We start from the raw sequence: 19970 nt of genomic DNA on the forward strand, positions 1-19970 counted from the left end.
TGACTTTGGTGTTGTGATAGTGTAGTAACAAGTATATATGTGTAGTATTGTCCAGTACTTGACTCTGGTGTTGTGATATTGTAGTAACAAGTATATATGTGTAGTATTGTCAAGTACTTGACTCTGGTGTTGTGATAGTGTAGTAACAAGTATATATGTGTAGTATTGTCAAGTACTTGACTTTGGTGTTGTGATAGTGTAGTAACAAGTATATATGTGTAGTATTGTCCAGTACTTGACTCTGGTGTTGTGATATTGTAGTAACAAGTATATATGTGTAGTATTGTCAAGTACTTGACTCTGGTGTTGTGATAGTGTAGTAACAAGGATATATGTGTAGTATTGTCCAGTACTTGACTCTGGTGTTGTGATAGTGTAGTAACAAGTATATATGTGTAGTATTGTGGAGTACTTGACTCTGGTGTTGTGATAGTGTAGTAACAAGTATATATGTGTAGTATTGTCCAGTACTTGACTCTGGTGTTGTAGTATTTACAGACCACATGACTCTTGACAAAGTCGTAATTGATTTTATTTGTTTTAAACCAAAATATGTCCAAACATCATCTTTAAAAGCTGCTGGATTCACTGTATCCTCTTGTCCTCAGTCATCTTCTTTTAGCTGCGGGGACGTAATTGTAAAAAAAATAAATCTAAATATTTGATGTTACACACACTCAATTGATTTTGAAAATAATAAAATGATGTAAAAGCCAAAAAAAGAAAATCGATACATTTCTGTTCAACACAACAACACAATACATCAGTGTAATGATATTTGTTCCAAAATTGATTCACAAAACATTCTGACAGACGTCAATCAGATTCAAATATAATTTTTTTAAGTTTGTTTATCTCTGATTTAAAGACGTCTTAAACAAGTCAATATCAGAAGTTGATGTTTGCGATCCTGCTTATCTTCCTCCATCTTTATTTGACTATTTAATCCAACAGACTCACACTAGTACCTGTGAGTCATGACGAGTCACAGTGACACACAAACCTGCACAATAATGTCAGGACACTCAACACAATTATACATTTTTATATATGAATGTAATTCAATGTTATACGTCCCTAACAAGGGAATCTATTCCATATGTATCAATACTGAAAAGAGCGGTAAAAAGTTTGTAATTCCCGCAAGGTCTGTATCAATACCTTTCACTTTAAGTTATTGCTTTACAGTTTTTTAACTGTTTGAGACGTTTAAAATAAGCCCCTGATCGTCTGTAGATAAAGTATTCGCGTTAATAACTGTGTATACAAAATATAAACCGTTACACCGGAGCTCGTCTGCACTATTTAAATGTAAGTATGTTTTGCATGTCAGACATGTTTTTATTAACAAATATAAACGTTTAATCCAGTTTACATTCGTGTTTTCATTTGTTTCATCGCTCAGAGAAAAATCACTCAGCTTCATTTAAATATGATTTAAACATGTAAATTAGGGCGTGGAAAGGAACAAACAAGACTGCGATTGATTCTAAGTTGACTGGGATGTACGAAGGAAAAGTGCCTAAAATTCATGTCGTATATTTTTGTGTTGCGCCATCTTCTGGATTTCAGTTTCCGGACATATTTAGTGGAAGATCTACGAACTTCTTAGTACACGAGGCCCCAGATTATTTCAGCAGGAAAATATGTAACTGATTCCAAACTTCTTTTGAAAAACATTTGTTTAGCAAAATCAAAACGGACATTATTATATTTTTACTATTATAATTATTGATTTTACTCTGACATCTGGTGACAAATAAAAAAGTGGATTCTGTGTCAGCAGGTGTGACTCATCACAAACATGAGTGACATTTCATGTCGGGAATATTTGACTCAGGGTCATGACTCAGATTCTTAATTGAATCCACATTTATTCATCCGACCTTCATCTCACGAACGAGTGTATGAAATGATTTCTGCCTCCATAACTTATCAGTAGATCTTTGATTGAAGAAGATGTTCAACCGTTTGTGTCTCTGCCACCCATCGCAGGACATCGTTCTGACCCTGAAGGACAAACTGTCCATCCGGGCCATCGAGTACTTCGCGCTGGTGCTGGAGCAGCAGTACAGCATCACCAAACTGCTGCTGCTGCACGAGGAGGAGCTGATCCAGAAGGTAGATCCACCGTCTTAACCGACCATCTTCCGACGGCTCACGGATGTCTTGTGGTTCGGCAGGTGGTGCAGAAGAAGGACTCCCACGACTACAGGTGTCTCTTCAGGGTCTGCTTCATTCCCAGAGACCCCATGGACCTGCTGCAGGACGACCCGTCGGCGTTCGAGTACCTCTTCTACCAGGTGAGGGAAGCGACCTGGTCCACCGTCCTGGACTTGAGTCTTCACGTGTTCACTTGTCGTGTCCAGAGTGTCGGGGACGTCCTGCAGGAACGCTTCGCGGTGGAGATGAAGTGCAACACTGCTCTGCGCCTCGCGGCCCTGCACATGCACGAGCGGCTGGACACGTGTGGACAGACCAGGACCTCCATCAAGGCCATCACGTGAGTCGCCATCAACTGACGATTTGATCTTGTATTTTATCCTTTATTACTCGTCTCTAAATATGACTTTCTTGTTTTTGAACTTTTGCTCGTGAGTATTCATTGCCCCTCGAAAATACGTGAAAAGAAATTGGTTGAATATCACATTTTTTTGTTAAATAAAAGTTATATAAAATACACTAAAATTAGAGATAAGATAAGATAAGATAAGATTGGAAAATGATCTTAAGCTCTGCCCACTGAAAACACTTTTTTTTTTTCGGGAGATGAAATCTTGTTGACCATAACCACACCCACTCTGCTGTGATTGGTCGAGCATAGAGGTTTGCATCGCGTGTCATCAATCCCCGAAGTCTCCACCTCCAAGGGACTCGTTGTATAATCAAAGCAGTCTACTGACTCCTTTAAGAAACATCTTAAGACGTTTTTATTTGTTCAGGCTTTTCCTTGATTTTTTGGAACTCCTGTTGTGTTATCAGTTTTATATTGACCTTTAAAATATATACTTTATTGAGTATTGTTTTGATTGTTTAAGCGCTTTGTGACCCTGGTCTGGAAAAGCGCTCTATAAATAAAAATTACTTACTTACTTACATAGGGCTTACAACTGGCTAGAGGAGGAGTGAAGCGATTATTAAGTCATAATGGACTCTCGTAACCTCTCGTTCGCCCAGATTTCAGAGCAACTTCATAAAGTAATAACTTCAAATACTCAAGTTTTCGGACCAACATACTTTACTTCTTCTTGCAGTGGCAACAATGAATCATAATTTTAATAACTTGTGATTAAAAACGTTTTTAACAACTATGACAAAATGTACATCAAGTTATGTAAAAAAAAACAAAAACAGAATTATTTTGGAGTCAATAGTAATAGATAAATAGTAATAAAAATAATGAAGCTTTTCCACGACAGTTCCAGACGTACTCGTCTCAAGACTGTTGTGTGTTCGGAGCAGTCGTAACATACGCCGCAAAACTATTGTGTACTTACCAGACACACAAAGTTCTGGAACTTGTTTACAGAAGACAGAAAACCAGACAAACCGTACTGTCTTTGGCAGCGTTTTCGTTTTTAAACGGAGGGTTCGTCTCTCGTGTTGGGAGTCGCACTGACAACCTTTCATCTACGTCTCTCTCTGACCAATCAGAGGCCGGCAGTTCATCAACATCATTTAATTAGTGCCGTCTTGGCTTTCTTCCAATCGGAACAGAGCAAGTACTAAGAATAGTTTCTGCTTCAACCTACCATGTTGGGTCGAGTCAAGTCAAGTAGGGCTAAGAGGAGCCGGTGGAAAAGGGTCATAGGACTAGAGGTGGAGTTTAGGTCCCATATGTGTTGATTTGAAGGCTTTAGACAATGTTGATCAATCATATGAATTCAATAAATCATCGTGAAGATTGAACCAGTGATTGAATAATTGTTGTGAAACTAATGGATTGTCTGCGGGGGGGTCCCTGACAGGAAGGAGTTCGGTCTCGACAGCTTCATCTCTCCCACTCTCCTGAGCAACATGAGGGAGAAGGACCTGAGAAAAGCCATCAGTTATCACCTGAAAAAGATCCAGGCCCTGCTGGAGCCACGCCAGAAGGTAAACACAACTTCTCACTCCCACCAAGACAGCTTAAGTGTTTCAAGTCTTTCACTTGGAGGACCAGGAAGTGTGTTAGTGGGGAAGAAGATTGAATGTGGTTCTGGTTAGTGAGGTTTATGGGTTCATCTGTCATCATTGCTTTCTCCTTCTCTTGTCCATCTGCAGGTGATATCTGCGTCTCAGGCTCGGCTGGCCTACCTCACCCAGCTGGGGGAGCTGGTTTCCTACGGGGGTCGATCCTACACGGCGACCATGATGGTGAGACCACAGCGTGAGACTTTCAAACTTCCATCTTCTCACCTCTCTCTCTCGTCTCAGCTCCAGGACAGGGAGGTGCTGGTCAACCTCCTGGTGGGGGCCAAGTACGGGATGAGTCAGGTCATCAACCACAAGCTCAACGTGATCTCCACGCTGGTGGAGTTCAGCAGCATCAGCCGGGTGGAGCTGCTCTCCGAGTCCGAGAAAGTCAGCCTGCTCCGGGTGTCTCTGCACGACATGAAGGTACTTAACGATACATTATTTACGACGGGACTCGTTGACACGGATAGCGTAATTGATTTGCACTCAGCTGGACGTAGTCCTTCCTTTCTCCAGCAAATATAGGTCAAACATTTCTGCCTCACCACAGACACCGAGCGGCCCGAGGCAGAGTGTAGAAGCTATTTTAAGCTAATTCCCTGAACTGACTTTCTTCTCTTCTTCCTCCCACTCTGCTGCCTTTTTCTCTCCCAACCTTTTTGACCAAATGTCACTTCGCCCCATTCTCTGCGACACCCTCCCCACTCTCAGCCATTTGCCTTACTGATGGACTCTCTGGCTGCCAAAGACTTAGCGTGTCTTCTGAGGGGCTACTGCAAACTCCTGGTCGATCCCAGCCTCAATGTCTTCCGTCTGGGGCGCCCCAAAGTGAGGGTGCACCGAATTCCCGCTGAAGAAGGTGTGTGTGGAAGGGTCGCCGTTGTAGAGGGCGTGTGCTATGAATCCCTATCAAGTGAGCAAACTGTTTCACTTTTAAAACCTTTTCCATCCACCATCAGAGCATCGTGTTCTTGACGTGCTTATAGGGTTGAGTACGTTCATCCCATTACAACCATCAAACATTAGTCTAGTAATTATACTTTTTACAAAGTGATTGAAACTATAATTGAAGTACAAAAATCAAGTAACTTCATTTGAAGCTCAAAACAATTGAGTCAGGTTATCGTTTAAGCACATGCAGAGACAAACCTGAACACGGCCAACAACACGAGCAAGTACTTAACATTACTTACAGTCATCTACTTCATTTTTCAAGTTTTTAACTGATTAACCAAATGAATCTGGAGAATATTAAAGAGGTATGTTTTTCTTTTATTTCCTTTTGTTGCACTTCATTTTGACCATTGGTGGTCCTACTTTGTGTTCAAAAATATTTACATAAGCAGTACTACATCAAGAACAGAAAGCCATCTGGTCTCTGGTACGCACCACAATGTATATTTCACAGTACAGATTGGAATCCTGCTACTGAACTGGGATCTTAATATTGATATGGGTTAGGGTTTCATTAATCTAAATTTTCTCCTTTAGAATTGGAGATTGTCCTTGTAGAATTCCCATTTCCAATTCCAATTCCAGATCCTACTGAGTTCCAATCTGTACGTTGAAATATACAGTGGTATTTAAACCAAAGTAGTTACTAGTTATATGGAGGCTGTTTGTAGGTACTTTATTATATATGCACAGGATCTTGATACCGGCACCATACTGGCTTGTTGGCCACGTTAAAGGACAAACGTGGCAGTTTATTTCTGTGGTAGGTGTAGTCGAGGCTGTCAACGACAATTCCACAGTTTAGTGATTAGACTTTTAAGTTATGTTTCTGTTTAAATTCGATAATTAAAGTAATAGTTCACCCAAAACTTCAATCAGTTTCTACTCACTCTCATGTTTACTAAGGGTTTGGATTATTGTCGGAGTAATCTGTTCTTTTTTAGAGTAATAGACAAAAATGCTTGTTCATTTTAATGTAGTGACTGATGCTAACTTATCTTCGTCTTCATCTTCGTCCAAAAAGACACTTAAAACATCCAAATACCTCCAGACTGCTCGTCTGTGACGTCCATCTTGGATTGAAGCCTCGACGTGAGAATAATTGTTCAGGAAAAAAAGTCTTTATTTTAAGTTTGGTTTGAGCAGAAGATCAGGCGATCAGCGTAAATCTTACGCATTGAAACTGTTGAGACACTTACAGCTGGAGCTGATAGTCTGGGATCTTTTGATACAAACAAAGTTAAAAAGAAGACTTGGAACAATTCTTCGAATGTCGAGGCTTGATTAGAAGATGGACGTTTTGGAGGTATTTGGATGTTTTTAAGTGTCTTTTTGGACGAAGACGAAGACAACTGACCTCCAGTCTCTTGTCTACAACTCTAAAAAAACAGATTACTCAACCATTAACCATTAAATTAGTGAAACGTAACCTTCAGGTGAACTATCACTTTAAGAGTTTCAGATTTTGCAGCCACTTGTACCAGTATTAACGGAGAAAGCCTTACTCTGTACCCAACCCTTAGCAGCCCAAAGTGGTGACACCAGTAGAACCATCAGGTCAACAACATCCACTTTACTTCCTGTGGTCTCACTGTTGTTCTTGTGCCGCCTCCAGGTTACGTGTCCCGGGGCTGCAGCGATTCGGACGACTCCAGCGATGAGGACGACCCGATGGATTCCCAGAATCCCGACCCAGCATGTGAGGACTGGGAGGAGAGGAGGAGAGAGGCCGAGGCAAAGAGAAGAGAGGAGGACAGAAGAGAACGAGAAGAACACAATGGCAAACAGGAAGTGAAGATAATAGTGACGTCAGAAGGCAAGGAATGTGAAAGTCCGGTTGAAGAAGGTGCTACGAGTGGGTTGCGGAAGTCGTGTGCGATAGATGAGCAGATGAATCTGGAAACGTCGTGGTACCACACCGATCCACGGGTCACCAGCAGCTTCTCCAGCCTCTCCAGTGGCTCGTTGAGCGCTGCCCTGGAGGAGAGCAGCGTGGCCGCCTCGGCGCGACTGGATACCCGACCCGGCGAGGAGCTGCCGTCCTTGGACGTTCACCAACCCTTTCTCTTGGAGCCAAAAAGACGTCTTCGCCCCACCAATCTCAATCATCACGGGAAAGACCACTCCTTTCTTTGCTTCGCTGACCTCTCCAAGGCAGACCTTCTGCCGAGCCCCTCGGAGGCCACGAGCGACGACGACGACGACAAGGAGGAGATGGAGGAAGAGCTGCGAGTGCAGGGACTTCGGAGAATTTCGAAGATTCCAAGTTCAAGAGACCTTAGAATGATCGACACCACACCATTCGACAAATCACCGGTCAAGAGAAGAAAAAAGGTTCCTCCCAAAGTCCCAATCCGGACCAGTTCAATTCCCAGGGAGAAGAGACTCTCTAAAGATGAAGAAGGGATGTTTCTCACGCCTTCACCAAACCCAAAACCATTCTTCTTCAAAGACTCAGATTCCGAGGATGAATTCTTTGATGCTCAAGACAGATTGACTCCACCAAATGCTGCTTTATCAGGTGAGTGGACAAAGTTTTCTCACCGACCTCCCTGGACACGGACGTGATGACAAATGTTTTCTTTTTTTTGCGCAGATGCAGAATTGGCCGACCGGAAAAATGCTAATCGCTTAAGTGGAACAAAGAATGGCCTTCAAGCTCATCCACACTCAACATCTACCAATAACACACAAACTCCTAAAGTAAACGTCAGCATTAAGGGACCACCGACCGCACCGAAAAATATACTTCCCAACAAACCAAAGCCCTTTGAAAAGCCAGAAGTCAAGGTAAAACCACCACTTGCCCCCAAACCCCAGCTACCTCCCAAACCTCAGATCATTCCTCCCAAATCACCACAGCATGGGAGATCGTACGCCCACTGCAACGGTGACGCATCCGGTCTCCTCGAGATGGAGCCGGAAACCATGGAGTTCAAGTCGGTGACATCCGGGGGATTGCCTCTGTCGTCCCCTCTCATAACGGCTGTGCGGTGCAGCAAACAACCCATCACACTCCAAAATGGCTGCCACCAAAGCACCACCAAACCAGTAAAACAAAATGGAGTTCATGTTTCCAAGGAAAGAGATCTTAGCGTTCAAGATGGATCCCCTAAAATGGAGGGTAGAAGGAATGGAACCACAATGATTACAAAAAAGCCATCAACCCTGCCAGCGATACCTCGGTCGAATTCAGGATCCAAGTTAGCTGCCCCTCCTCCAGTGCCTCCTAAACCCACCTCACCAACAAACCTCCACCCCTTGTCGTTGCCCGCGAGCTCCCCCGTGTCCCCTTCGGATCCAGACAAAAGTATATTCTCCGACGCCGTCAGTCCATCGAATGGAATGAATCCCTGGAGTAGCCGCAACGGCAGCGTGCAGTCAGGATCCAGACGGGTGTCGGTGAGTCATGAAAGCCTGTCGCCCAAAAACACTGACGTGCCAGTCATAAGCTCCCTCAGCTCTTCCAACCCCAAGGGCCTCGATAACAGAGAGCCGGGAAGACCGGGATCAGGTTCGGATTTAAGAACCAGCTCGTCCAGTCTTGGGGGAAGGTTACCGGCAACAGCCCTCAGGGGGAAGATCCAGTCTCTTCCCTGGTACATGACCCGATCCCAGGAGATTCTGGGAACCCTAGACTACCCCTCGAGTAGCTCAATTAATGGCGATACGTCTGGATTTGGCTCAGGTTTGTCTGTTGCCAGTGGTTTATCGGATCTTAACAAGACGCCTGTGAAGGAAAATGATGGCGTTTCCATAAAATCTGGAGGTAAGGGGGGCATTTTGGATGATGGTGCTGAGGTGGTCATCGCCACCATCAAGGAGGCTCAGGAAGTTTGTCTCAAAAAATCCAACGGGATGAACGGGTCGCACCCGAATCTTAATTTTAAAGAGACGCTTTCACGCAGCGGGAGTGTATCGTCCGAGCAACCCCAGTCTCGGAACCACTCGGCTGTCGGTCTAGGAGGGGTGTCCAACATGCAGATTGGAGACTCCCCGACGTCTTCTCTCGCCGACAGCACCCCCCCACAGCAACATCGCGAGGCCTGTGGTTGTCGTACCGTATACGCCAACTGTTTCAGCGGCGACAACGAGGACGGCATCAGTTTCGACGAGGAGTTGACCATTTACGAATTTTCACGTCGGACAAAGCCCAAAACCGCGAGGCCACCTCCCGCTTCTTCCCCAACGGGACCTTCCCCGAATATCTTGCTACTACTCAAGGACAACCCTCGCCCGCTGTCTGCATTTTCTACCGCCTCTTCCGAACTCAGTCCCTTGGTCTCGTGTCCAGTGTCTCCCTCTACCTCATACAGCGGATCCCTTCGCACCCTGACCAACAAGAACTACGGTGGACTGAAGGGAGGCTTCGCTTCTCTAAGACAAGACATTGATCAACTTCTGTTGGTTTTGGAGAGGGGTTCCCCGGATCCACTTCACAGGCAGGATGCCACGAGCATTAAATCAGGACCTGACTTGAATCACAACAGAAGCGAAGGGAGCACACATTTCATGACGGATGCAACCTGTAGTGGGACGAACCCTTCTGCCATGACGGAGGCGGAGCGAAGCCTCCTGCAGGCGGAAGCTCGACGCCTGGCATCTGGATGTCAGCGGGCCACGCGAGTGGGTTGGGCGCCGGACGAGGCTCTGCGTTCTTTATCCAACAGCTTCAGCGCCCTGGTTCAGTTGTCAGCGGCTTGCCTGCGAACCAATCCCTGCCCCGGCTGCGACATCTGTCACAATTCCAGTCTGGCAGATGGCGATAAGGACGAGGACAGCCAGGAGGCCATGGATAAGTTGAAAGAGATCGTGTCTCTCTACAGGGAGTTCGTGGGAGCCGTCGAGACGGCGGGAACCGGAGCGGGGAGTAAAAGTTTAGGCCTCACCGGGTCCGGGGAGACGGACGGGGTCAGGCTACTCGCCAAGCGCTGCACCGTCCTCATCTCCTCGGTGTTCGCGCTCACTCAGCTCTTCCGTACTCGCACGTCGGACGCCGCGGACACGCCGACTAGCATTCCTCTCAACTTCTGAAGGTCTACGAACACACGTCCGCCCTCCACCGGAGGACCAGCACAGAGTCGTGGTCCGAGGCCCGGGGTCTTGTACAGTGTGTGCCGCGTCGCACTCCAGTGAAAACACACGATATAGAACTTTTAAAAAAAGGACGCATATGGACTATGCATTTGTACATATGAGTTTTATAACTATCTTTATCTTATTTTATGATACAATATGCTTATGTGAGGACGGATTAACCGTGTACGTATTTATGTATTTATTTTTACAATGTTTGCACCATGGTCTGTGACGTACAGGAAAAAAAATCTCACTGGAATTTTTTATTTTTTTCCTTCTGGATGACAGTATTATGTTACCTGCTGCTCTACGAACTCTCCCAAGGTGTGATCTGTAAAGTTGTCATTTTTACAGATTTGTCTCAACAGTTTTGAGTCTTTTTTCAAAACCACAGTGAAGCGAAAAACCACGTCAACATTGCAGGGAGAGCACTTCGGACTGTTACAGATTGCACCTTTTTTTATAAAGACACGCCCTTGTGTTTCGGTGTTTTTTTTTACCTTCTCTCGCTCGGCCCCTGACTGTGTGACATCGTTCATAGAAAAGTACTATCGTTTACCCAAATGTATGCAGTATTGCGTTTTCATCCAAAGGACGAGTGCAAACGTTGGATCGTGTTCATGTTGGAGCGACTGTTATTTCAGATGTAGCATAGATCCAAACTCCTTCGACGACTGAGCCACCTTCGACTGCTGTATACTGAAGATCCACTTGTACATTCTCACCCTTTCATAGTCTCCACCTTTAGTTTACAGCTATGCAACCCCCGACCCCCCCACAGACCCCCCCACACCCCCTCTATCGTCGTGCCAACCCAAACAAAACATGGACGTTACGTTTGCCTGAAGCTTCTCCGCCCTCAGAAGAAAATGCTTGTTCTTTTGAATTAGAAACTCCTGTTCATATCAGTGTCTGTGAATCGTCAGTAAAAAAAAAAGAGAAAAAAAAAAAGATATAATTCTGCCTGATCAGTTTGTTTAGTGTTCATTTGTGTCTCAAAACAAGATTTGAAAAGTTGTTTTTTAAATGGATGAATCAGGTTTTGACTGCTTTGATCACGAAGATACAAAAGACAAAAAGTGACAAACTCAACGCACAGGGGCCAAAAATCGGAGATACTTTTCGTGGCCGGCAACGGCTTTAAAGCAACACTAGGTCATTTTTTTACCTGCAATTATTGGTTTTTGAACAGTCCTGACTGATGTAGTCGAACCCTCTGGCTCGGACCTGGACCAAGGGGGGCCACAATCGGGTCAAAGATCATGTAGAAAATATCAATTTTATTTCGCATTTATTTAAATTATTCTATACTAGTCTCTAAATATGACTAATGGGTTTTGTTTTAGGACTTTTGTCCTTCGTTTCTTTCATTTTTCTGTTTATTTATTGACCCTTAAAATATGTTTGTGAGCATAAAGAAGTATTTGAAAGTATTTATTTTTTAGCTTTTAGCTTAGCTTGGCTGGCTATTAATTCACTAAGTAACTTTAACTGGGCGAGTCGCCTGGAAAGTACTCACTACTTCAGTTATGATAGTACCAAAGACAACCACCATCTCCAACCGTCTGAGATGAAGTAGTTCAGTGGTCACTGCGTGAGTCACGACTTTTCCCAAACCAGGTATCACAGAAAACATAAGGAAAAAGGCAGGAGTCGAATGTTACGTAGTGCTGCTTTAAATACCTATTATCTGGCCCAAAATGAAAAATTCAATAGTAATTTGAAGACGAACCAACAGATTCTTGCGCCTGAAGACGTGGTGACCTTCAGAGAGAGTGTTCTCTGACCTTGGACGCGCTCCTCGGGTTAGAAATGTTGACGGTGAATAAACGGGAATCAATGAAAGAGAAGGTTTTGTTGTTAATTCAAGTCTTTCTTGTGTTAAAAAAATATATGTTGTCGGACCGTGTCTCTGATTCTGGCCCCTGGTGTGGTTGAGTTTGGCCCTCGAGGTCCAACCTTCGAACGGAACCTCTGTGATGTTTCTGAAGCGTCAGGTGATAGAAGACGAGTGAAGAGAGTGAAAGCGAGGGATCACGGCGGTCCAAACAGAAGTGCACTTTGTTCATCTGTCAGGAGTCGTTTTGCCTGTTTTCACACGTTTGTTTGAGCGTTTTTCACAAACACAACACGTGTCGCAGATGTACTAACAAATGTTTGGGAATAAAAAGTAACCCTGAAAGAACATGTTTCTATTTCTTCAAGTCGTCCTGCTTCCTCTCTTTAAACAATACAATATTTACGTCAAGATTTAATACTGAAGCTTCTGTACTTCCTGTCTTTCAATGGAACGTTCCCTCCCCTGATCCAAAGTTCACGTCAGATTGCCCTTAATCTCCATCGACGGTCTGACCTCCTGACCTGCTAATGCAACGAGGGCCCGCCGCGTGGCTCCACTTCTGAACTCCAGCCCAGCAACAGTCGCCGTAAATCAGCTTCATGTTCTTAACAGTCCGACTTCTATCGGTAAAAGGATAGCATTAGACGACTTCCTGCTGGAGTGAATGTCACAATAAAACAGGATGTAGATTTCAAGTCAGTAATTATAATAAAAGTCACATTTCTATTGTGTACAGTCAAGCATTGTTGACAGTTTAATTAACTTTTTTTCAATCAAGTAATTTTCCATTTGTTCATCTGTCCATATTTAAGCATTTTAATACATTATACATTTTTCTATAAAGGATTTTTTAAAATGTTTATATTCTTGTTCCTCCTATAATGAAAATAAATTATTAAAAAAGAATATTTAGACCATAATGAACATCATTTTAAGTAAAAAAAAAAAAAGGAATTCGTTTTTAATCATATTTTATTTTTAATGTAATCTCTTCAGATTATTGAACACGAAAAATCGAAAAATCATTCATTCATTAATATAAATTGTACGTTAAAAAATATATAATCCAGTTTCTTTTTGTATTTTTGCTCTAGTTTATCCTTAAATACTGAAGTGTTTTTAAATTAGTTGCAGCTGAAGAAAAACAAATGTAAAAAATAATCTCTGGTGAGAAGAATTACAGTGTGTGTGTGTGTGTGTGTGTATATATATATATTTATTTAGTTTATATTTAATTTAATTGAGGAATCAAGGAAATAAAAAAGACAAATGATGTACTTAGATTGGAGAAATATTGCACTAAAATACATGTTTTAAAATAGTATATATTTAAGTCAAGAGTCGTAATAATTATGGATGTCAAGCCATTTAAAAAAAGCATCTGCGAGGAAAAGTCAGTGATTGGCAGCATTTTTAATAGTGATTATAAAAATCATATCATGCAATAAACTGTTCTTCGAAGACGTCTCCGTACAAAGACCCGTGTGTTTGATCAGAACCGAGTTGTTCTACCGACGAGGAAGACGAGGAGCTGCAGACGGACCAGGAGGTTCTGCTTCTTCAGAGCCGTCGATGATCAACGTCCTGACAGACTGGATCTACTCGAGCCTGAAATCTGATCCCATTATGTCAACAGATGTTACAGACAGGAGGCGCTAGAGTGTGAGGGGGAGACGCACAAACACACACAGACTCACACACAGACTCACACTTACACACAGACGCACAAACACACACAGACTCACACACAGACGCACAAACACCAATCAACACCAGAAACATGACAAAGATCTTCACTGTATTTTCAATTCAGGAGGTTTTACAGACAAAAAAATAAGAAATAAATTTAACACAAAAATTTGGGTTTCAACAAATCAAACCTTAAATTAAATTCTGGGGTTTTCCTGTCAACGGGCCCTTCAGAAGAGATCAGAACCTCCACACACAACGGCACGAACTCCGCCTGGTTTGAAAGGAGACGACGTTGCTGGAGCGGACAGTGAGAAGGCGGCGAGGCAGCATCTGAGCTTCAATCCATGACGTTTTGTTCTGACGTGTAAAAGTGCGGTTTCTTCCACGAAAAGACAGATTTGGACCCTGGCACGAGTTGTTTCAAGGCTAACGCCTGCTTTTGGTTACAAACACTTGGACAAGTCACGTTGGCCCCCGATCACGAGCGCCCCCTAGAGGCGAGTCGCTCCGTGACTTTTTTTTCCTCCACAAACTGGCTGTTGAACTCCGACCAGACGGTTCTGGTTCTGGTTCTGTGCGTCGCTCCTCAGAGGAGCTTGAGGAGGAGTTCGTAGGTGGCGTTGATGATCCCCCACGACAGCAGCGAGCGGTGGTAGTTGAGGTGGGCCCCCCTGAAGAGCCGGGCCAGGCTCCGGCCTCGCTCCCGCCACACGGTCAGGAGGACCTCTCGGCAGGGCTGGAAGGGTCCCCCCACCTGGGACTGGGCTCTGGACTTGACCACGTTGAGAGGATAGAATAAGATGCCCAGGGCCGCCCCGAGGACTCCCCCGCAGACGAAATCATTGACCAGGTTCCCAGCCCGGCTGGTGGCCACCGGTAGTTGCTCCTTGATTGGTCCCCGGAGCCCGAAGAACAGCACGTTGCTGGGGGCGTTGCGGAGAAGGATGGGGACCAGGCCTCGGTAGTACTCCCTGATCCCGAACTCCCTGAAGAGTGTCCTGAAAGTGTGCGCCGTGTTGTTGAAGCGGCCGTGGTGCCGGTGGTCCTGCAGGAGGGTCTGCACGCGCTCGAACGGCATCAGGATAGCTTCCGCCGTTCCCGCCAACACGGCGGCGAAGCTGCGCGTGACCAGCTCCGGCACGCCGCTGCCCCGGGCCCGGTCGAGCAGGACCCTGGAGAAGTCCTCGTACAGGCCGAACATGATGGCCACGGTGGTGCTCTTCTGCAGCAGCGGGGGCAGCAGACCCCGGTACAGGTTCCTCAGCCCGTCGCTCTGCAGCTGCCGCACCGCCTCGGTGGCCAGCACGCCGTGCAGCTGCTGGCGGAACAGAACCTTCTGGATGGGGAACGTCACCACGATGTTGGTGAACGCCGCGATGGAGCCGCAGACGTAGTGTTTCCCGTGGGGCCCCAGCGTGGAGCTCAGGGTCCCGACTCGGGCCGGATCGGGCTCGGGCTCGGAGTCCATGGTGCGAACAGCCATGCGAGGCTCAGTAGACGGACCTGATCCGGTCACATCCCTTCAGCGCTCCGGTCCGAAGTGTGTCCGCCCTGCAAGACACATGGTTGACCTTCAGATCAGGGGTCAAAGTAGTCAAACTAGTTCAAGGAACAGTTAAGTAACAAGTTTATAATAATATTGTTGAAGTATCTGAGCGATACTGTACATACCACGATACAACAACAATACAATATAGTGCAATATATTTTCACGACTCCTCTCGTCCTCAGTCACAAGGATTTCATTCCTCCTTTATTTGCGAGGACGTAGTTTTTGGTGCCATCAAGTGGCTCGAAGTTGAATCGCAACACAAACTTTTTTATTATATACCGTATTTTCCGGACTATAAGTCGCAGTTTTTTTCATAGTTTGTCCGGGGGTGCGACTTATACTCTGGAGCGACTTATGTGTGAAATTATTAACACATTATTAGCGGTATATCATTCCACATGTTATTTTCACGCTTAACCGCCAGAGGGCGCTCTAGGCCTGTGTTGATAATTTCCACGTAGAAGAAGAAGCATCTTCTACCTCCGGAGTTAGTTAGTTGTTTAAAAGTGACACGAGGATGAAGAGTTATTTGGAGTTACACGGATGGTTTGGTAAACTAGTTAGTTATTTATGCTATAGTTCTCTGAATAACTCTTCATATGTTATGTTAACATACCAGGTTCTCACTTCATGTAACGTAACGTACAATTATTCTGTTGTTGCCTCTAGTTTTATTTTAAATTATCTTTCAAGATCACATGTCTGTTCTTAGTGTTGATTTTATCGAAGAAATTTCCCCCAAAAATGCGACTTATACTCCAGTGCGACTTATATATGTTTTTTCCTTCTTTATTATGTATTTTATGTCTGGAGCGACTTGTTCTCCGGAGACACTTATAGTCCGGAAAATACGGTACACACTTCAACGAAATCACAGCAGTGCTTTTGAATATCGATACTTTATCATATATTGTGATATTTGTAGCGTATTGAATATTATATTAATTAATTTCAAACTTGTTTGATGGTTAACTTCTTCCTGAACAGTTCAACTCGTTCAGCTTCTACTGTACAAGTTCAAAAGTTTTCCTATCAAAACAAAACGGTTGAAAAGTGTTGAAATAACAGTCGACATGAACAACGCCCTGAGTACATTGAAATGATGAATAATCACATGAGCTTCTCGACAAAGTAAACTAGCTTTTCACTCACGTCTTCTGTTGTCGTCTTACACCCTCGCCTCCATCTTAAACCATCCTTAAATCAACCTTAAATCCTGCACCTTAAATACCCTCATCCATCACAAAGCTCTCCTTCTCACAGGCTTCCATCCATCACAAGATTCTCCAAACTCACTTTACCAGACGCTCCACTTCTCTGCAGAGGAAGAACAAGATGCTTAATAATCGAATTAGAATCGATAATGTTTCTAAGACGGTTCCTGTGTCGAGCAGTTTCCATGCGTGTTGGAAGCACCAAGAGAACGAAGATGATACAGTAATAAAGGATCATTACAAGTCGCCGACATTTCGTCAAATCAGGTCATTTATAGTCACATTTAAGGAAATCAACCATCATTGCAGGTCAAGTTTTTAAAGGTATTCAGAATCTAAACACGTTGTAAATAAGGACGTGATTCATTTGTTGCAACAATGAAAACTATGTGACAACCAGTCAAAGAGCTCATTGATCAGGTGTGTAACCTACACAACACAACACAACACAGTCCAATGAAGGATGACCAGTGACTCACAATGTTCACCTTTTTTATCAACAAAATATAACTACACAAGCTCGACCAATGAATACAAGAATATCATGTATTTTCACTTTCAATAAAAGTAAATAAAGTGCACTTTTCACAACACTGCCAATAAAAAGTTTATTTTCTCTTTCCCACCACAGTCTGAGTTAGAGCATGAACATTATGAAACCATCTGTTTTTAGAAGGAAATAAAGTTAAATGGTTTGTTTGACTCCGTGTCTACAGGCTCTGATTTGACTTTAGATTTGGTTCCATGTCTGGACTTTGTGTGAGGATTTCTCTGAAACGATCTAAACCGGCTGTGACTTCCAAGTTTTAACCGATAAGAATTGTTACACCATCGCAAACGAGGAAGATCTTGAAGCTTAAAAAAAATGTTTTCCTAAATACTCGTACCTGAATCATCAGAATCAACAATGAAAGGTCAAATCAAGTCCAGTCTAAAGATAGACCGAGGGAGTGAAGGCTAATGTAGGTCATATAACGTTGTTGTGACCAAAATACCGTCCCTTCGTATTGTTTACATCTATAGAACTTCAGTCGACACCTCTGACGTGTAGGAACAGATTGTGGACAGAGTTAGTTTCGTGACAACACCTGTTTGAAGGAAGATGGCAGGCAAATAGAATTGTTGGCGATATCCATCAACATTAAGACTGGTTAACAAAAGTATATATAAACTTGTGCACACATTCATCCCAGATGTTGAAACACTTATCGTAACTGTCGTCTTGAAATAGAGCCAGAGGTGTCAGCAGATCATTCAGTGACACATGGTTCACTTCCTTATCTTAATATCTCACATAACCTTTAAAAGTAAAGATAAGTTACTTTTTGAATACAGGATACAAGAATGTAACTAACTAGTTTCTTGGGGTGTTAGATAACATCGATACTGAGATAATATAGCAATATTTATTTTAAGGATACTTGGAAGCACTGCATGGATTTTTTTTTTGGCTTTCAAATCATATTTTATTTTTTGAATCCTATTTATTTTACTGGTTTATATTACAATAAAGTAAAAATAAATAATTCAATTTTTAATTTTATTGCAATTTACATGCCAATATTAACATTGCTAATCATTTTTGTGTTGCGATTAAACTCACGGACACTAGATGGCAGCAGTCACTACGAACTCTGCCGCCAAAATGAACAAAACAATCCTCTGAGATCCCAGCGATGACTGAGGACGAGAGGATACAGTGACGCCAGTAGGTTTTGAAGCTGATGTTTGGACATATTTTGGTTTAAAAACCAAATGAAAGTAGTTAGAACTTCTTCAAGATTCATGTTGTCTGTAAATTCTGCAACACCAGATTCAAGTACTGGACAGTACTACAAATATATCCTTGTTACTACAGTACGAAAGTTTATATCGTATCGTTGCACCTGTATCGTGATACGTATTGTATCACCTGGATTCGGCCAAAACACACCCCTGCAAGTGAAGATTTACTGCAACAAAAACATATGAATCTCCCATGTTTGGTCAGCATGTCCATAGAAATCTGATGTTAAAAGATACGTACAGATATGTACAGTACGACCTAAAAACATTTGTAGAAATTATGTATAATTTTAAAAATAAGAGGACATTCAAGACACTCTTTTAAAAGGCTTTTTATAGATTAAACTCACAGAATCAGACCCGACCTGCCAAATTAAAATCATTACAGTGGATATTCAGACACACGGTAACATAGCTTTCAAAAAACTAAAGAACACAATGATTAAAAGAATTATATTGATCAATACTGTTATGTGTTTGCTTGAGCAAAAGCAAAAGGGCCTTCGTTTGAAAACAACGCCTTAAAATGTGTGCAGCATCTATCAATGAATCAATAAAGTGTTCAATAGTAAATCATATTAATAAACTCATTCTTAGGAGGAGCCAAACAAACATTTACTAATCAAACATTGAATGGAAAAAAGGCAAAATAGTTGTTCAAATAAATCATTGCTGTGCGGTTCTTTATTGTTGACTGACAGCACAACAGATTAAATGAGTCACTTCCGGTATCCAAGTATTGACATAATCTCGTCGCTAAAAAGAAATAAATATATATTTATTTCCAGAGTTTCCATAAACGTGAAAACAATTAAACAACAAAGATTAGATTGTTGTGTTCTATTCAAACTAAGGTCAAGCAGCAAATGGTTTTAGTTGAGTTAGCTAGTCTTAGCTTAGCAACAGATGCTAGTAGCGGGAAACCAAAGTTGTACGAGACTTGTTGTCAATAAAGGTTTGGAGTGAATGAGTCAGTATCAGCAGCGATGCTAACATGCTAGCGATGCTAAGCTGTCGCGTCCAAGAAGGACACGGACTGGACGTGACAGGCGGACATGTTGGACAAACCTCGTCCATGTCACACATGCGTGGCCGCAGGGGTTTTACCTGTCGTGCTCTCGGGTCGCCGCCCGGTCCTCGGACAGGTGCGTTCATGCAGGGCCGCTGCTGCTGCTGCTACTGGAGGTCGAGGGTGCAAATCCAGCAGCTGCAGGTGACGGCCCATCGTCTGCGCATGCGCGTCTCTGACAGGGCGTGCTGCTTGTTTTTGTGTAATTTTGTCTCCAATGTCACTCAAAATGTGAGTTAAATTCAGATTAAATCATCATTTATGTATAATTATAACCATTTATAACATGTTTCAGACTTTCAGTAACAACGCTGCGCTTTACAGAAGAATTACTCTTTTAAAAATTGCAACTAAACTAAAAACTATGGATTACCAATATAATAAAAAACAATATATTTAGAAAATATACTAGAATATGTATTAGAAGTGCAAAATAAATTGACAAACTCATGAAACAAATTTACGATTTTGGGAAATGTATGAAAAATGTACTTCTGGGCCACCGTACACCCGTCTATATATATAAACGGGTGAAATCGTAAGCAACATAAATAATATTTCGAGTAATTGTATATGAGTAAAGCCCCGATTACTTCAGTATTTTTTAAT

At 43.0% G+C, this 19970-nt stretch overlaps 2 protein-coding genes across 3 annotated transcripts in view; one reads left to right on the forward strand and one right to left on the reverse strand.

Moving 5' to 3' along the window:
- Positions 1 to 12367, forward strand: part of frmpd1b (FERM and PDZ domain containing 1b) — a 39155-nt gene extending 26788 nt beyond the window's left edge. Inside the window, exons 9-17 of one of the 2 annotated variants that reach the window (XM_087799344.1) lie at positions 1996 to 2121; positions 2184 to 2303; positions 2370 to 2503; positions 3969 to 4095; positions 4264 to 4356; positions 4417 to 4599; positions 4888 to 5089; positions 6746 to 7651; positions 7727 to 12367. In XM_087799344.1, coding sequence (XP_087655470.1) covers positions 1996 to 2121; positions 2184 to 2303; positions 2370 to 2503; positions 3969 to 4095; positions 4264 to 4356; positions 4417 to 4599; positions 4888 to 5089; positions 6746 to 7651; positions 7727 to 10164 — 4329 coding nt within the window. In that variant the 3' untranslated portion in view covers positions 10165 to 12367. The remainder of the gene's footprint in view (positions 1 to 1995; positions 2122 to 2183; positions 2304 to 2369; positions 2504 to 3968; positions 4096 to 4263; positions 4357 to 4416; positions 4600 to 4887; positions 5090 to 6745; positions 7652 to 7726) is intronic. The other variant, XM_087799345.1, reaches the window with a different exon arrangement.
- Positions 12368 to 13443: 1076 nt separating this feature from the next.
- slc25a51b (solute carrier family 25 member 51b) lies at positions 13444 to 19508 on the reverse strand. The gene is made up of 2 exons (XM_087799545.1): positions 19400 to 19508; positions 13444 to 15292 (listed from the first exon to the last, which is right to left on the reverse strand). The coding sequence occupies exon 2, from the start codon at positions 15222 to 15224 to the stop codon at positions 14328 to 14330; it is 897 nt and encodes a 298-aa protein (XP_087655671.1). The 5' UTR covers positions 15225 to 15292; positions 19400 to 19508; the 3' UTR covers positions 13444 to 14327.
- Positions 19509 to 19970: the final 462 nt, after the last annotated feature.

The sequence above is a fragment of the Callionymus lyra genome, chromosome 9 (assembly GCF_982586985.1).
Source record: "Callionymus lyra chromosome 9, fCalLyr1.hap1.1, whole genome shotgun sequence".
NCBI classification, from domain to species: domain Eukaryota; kingdom Metazoa; phylum Chordata; class Actinopteri; order Syngnathiformes; family Callionymidae; genus Callionymus; species Callionymus lyra.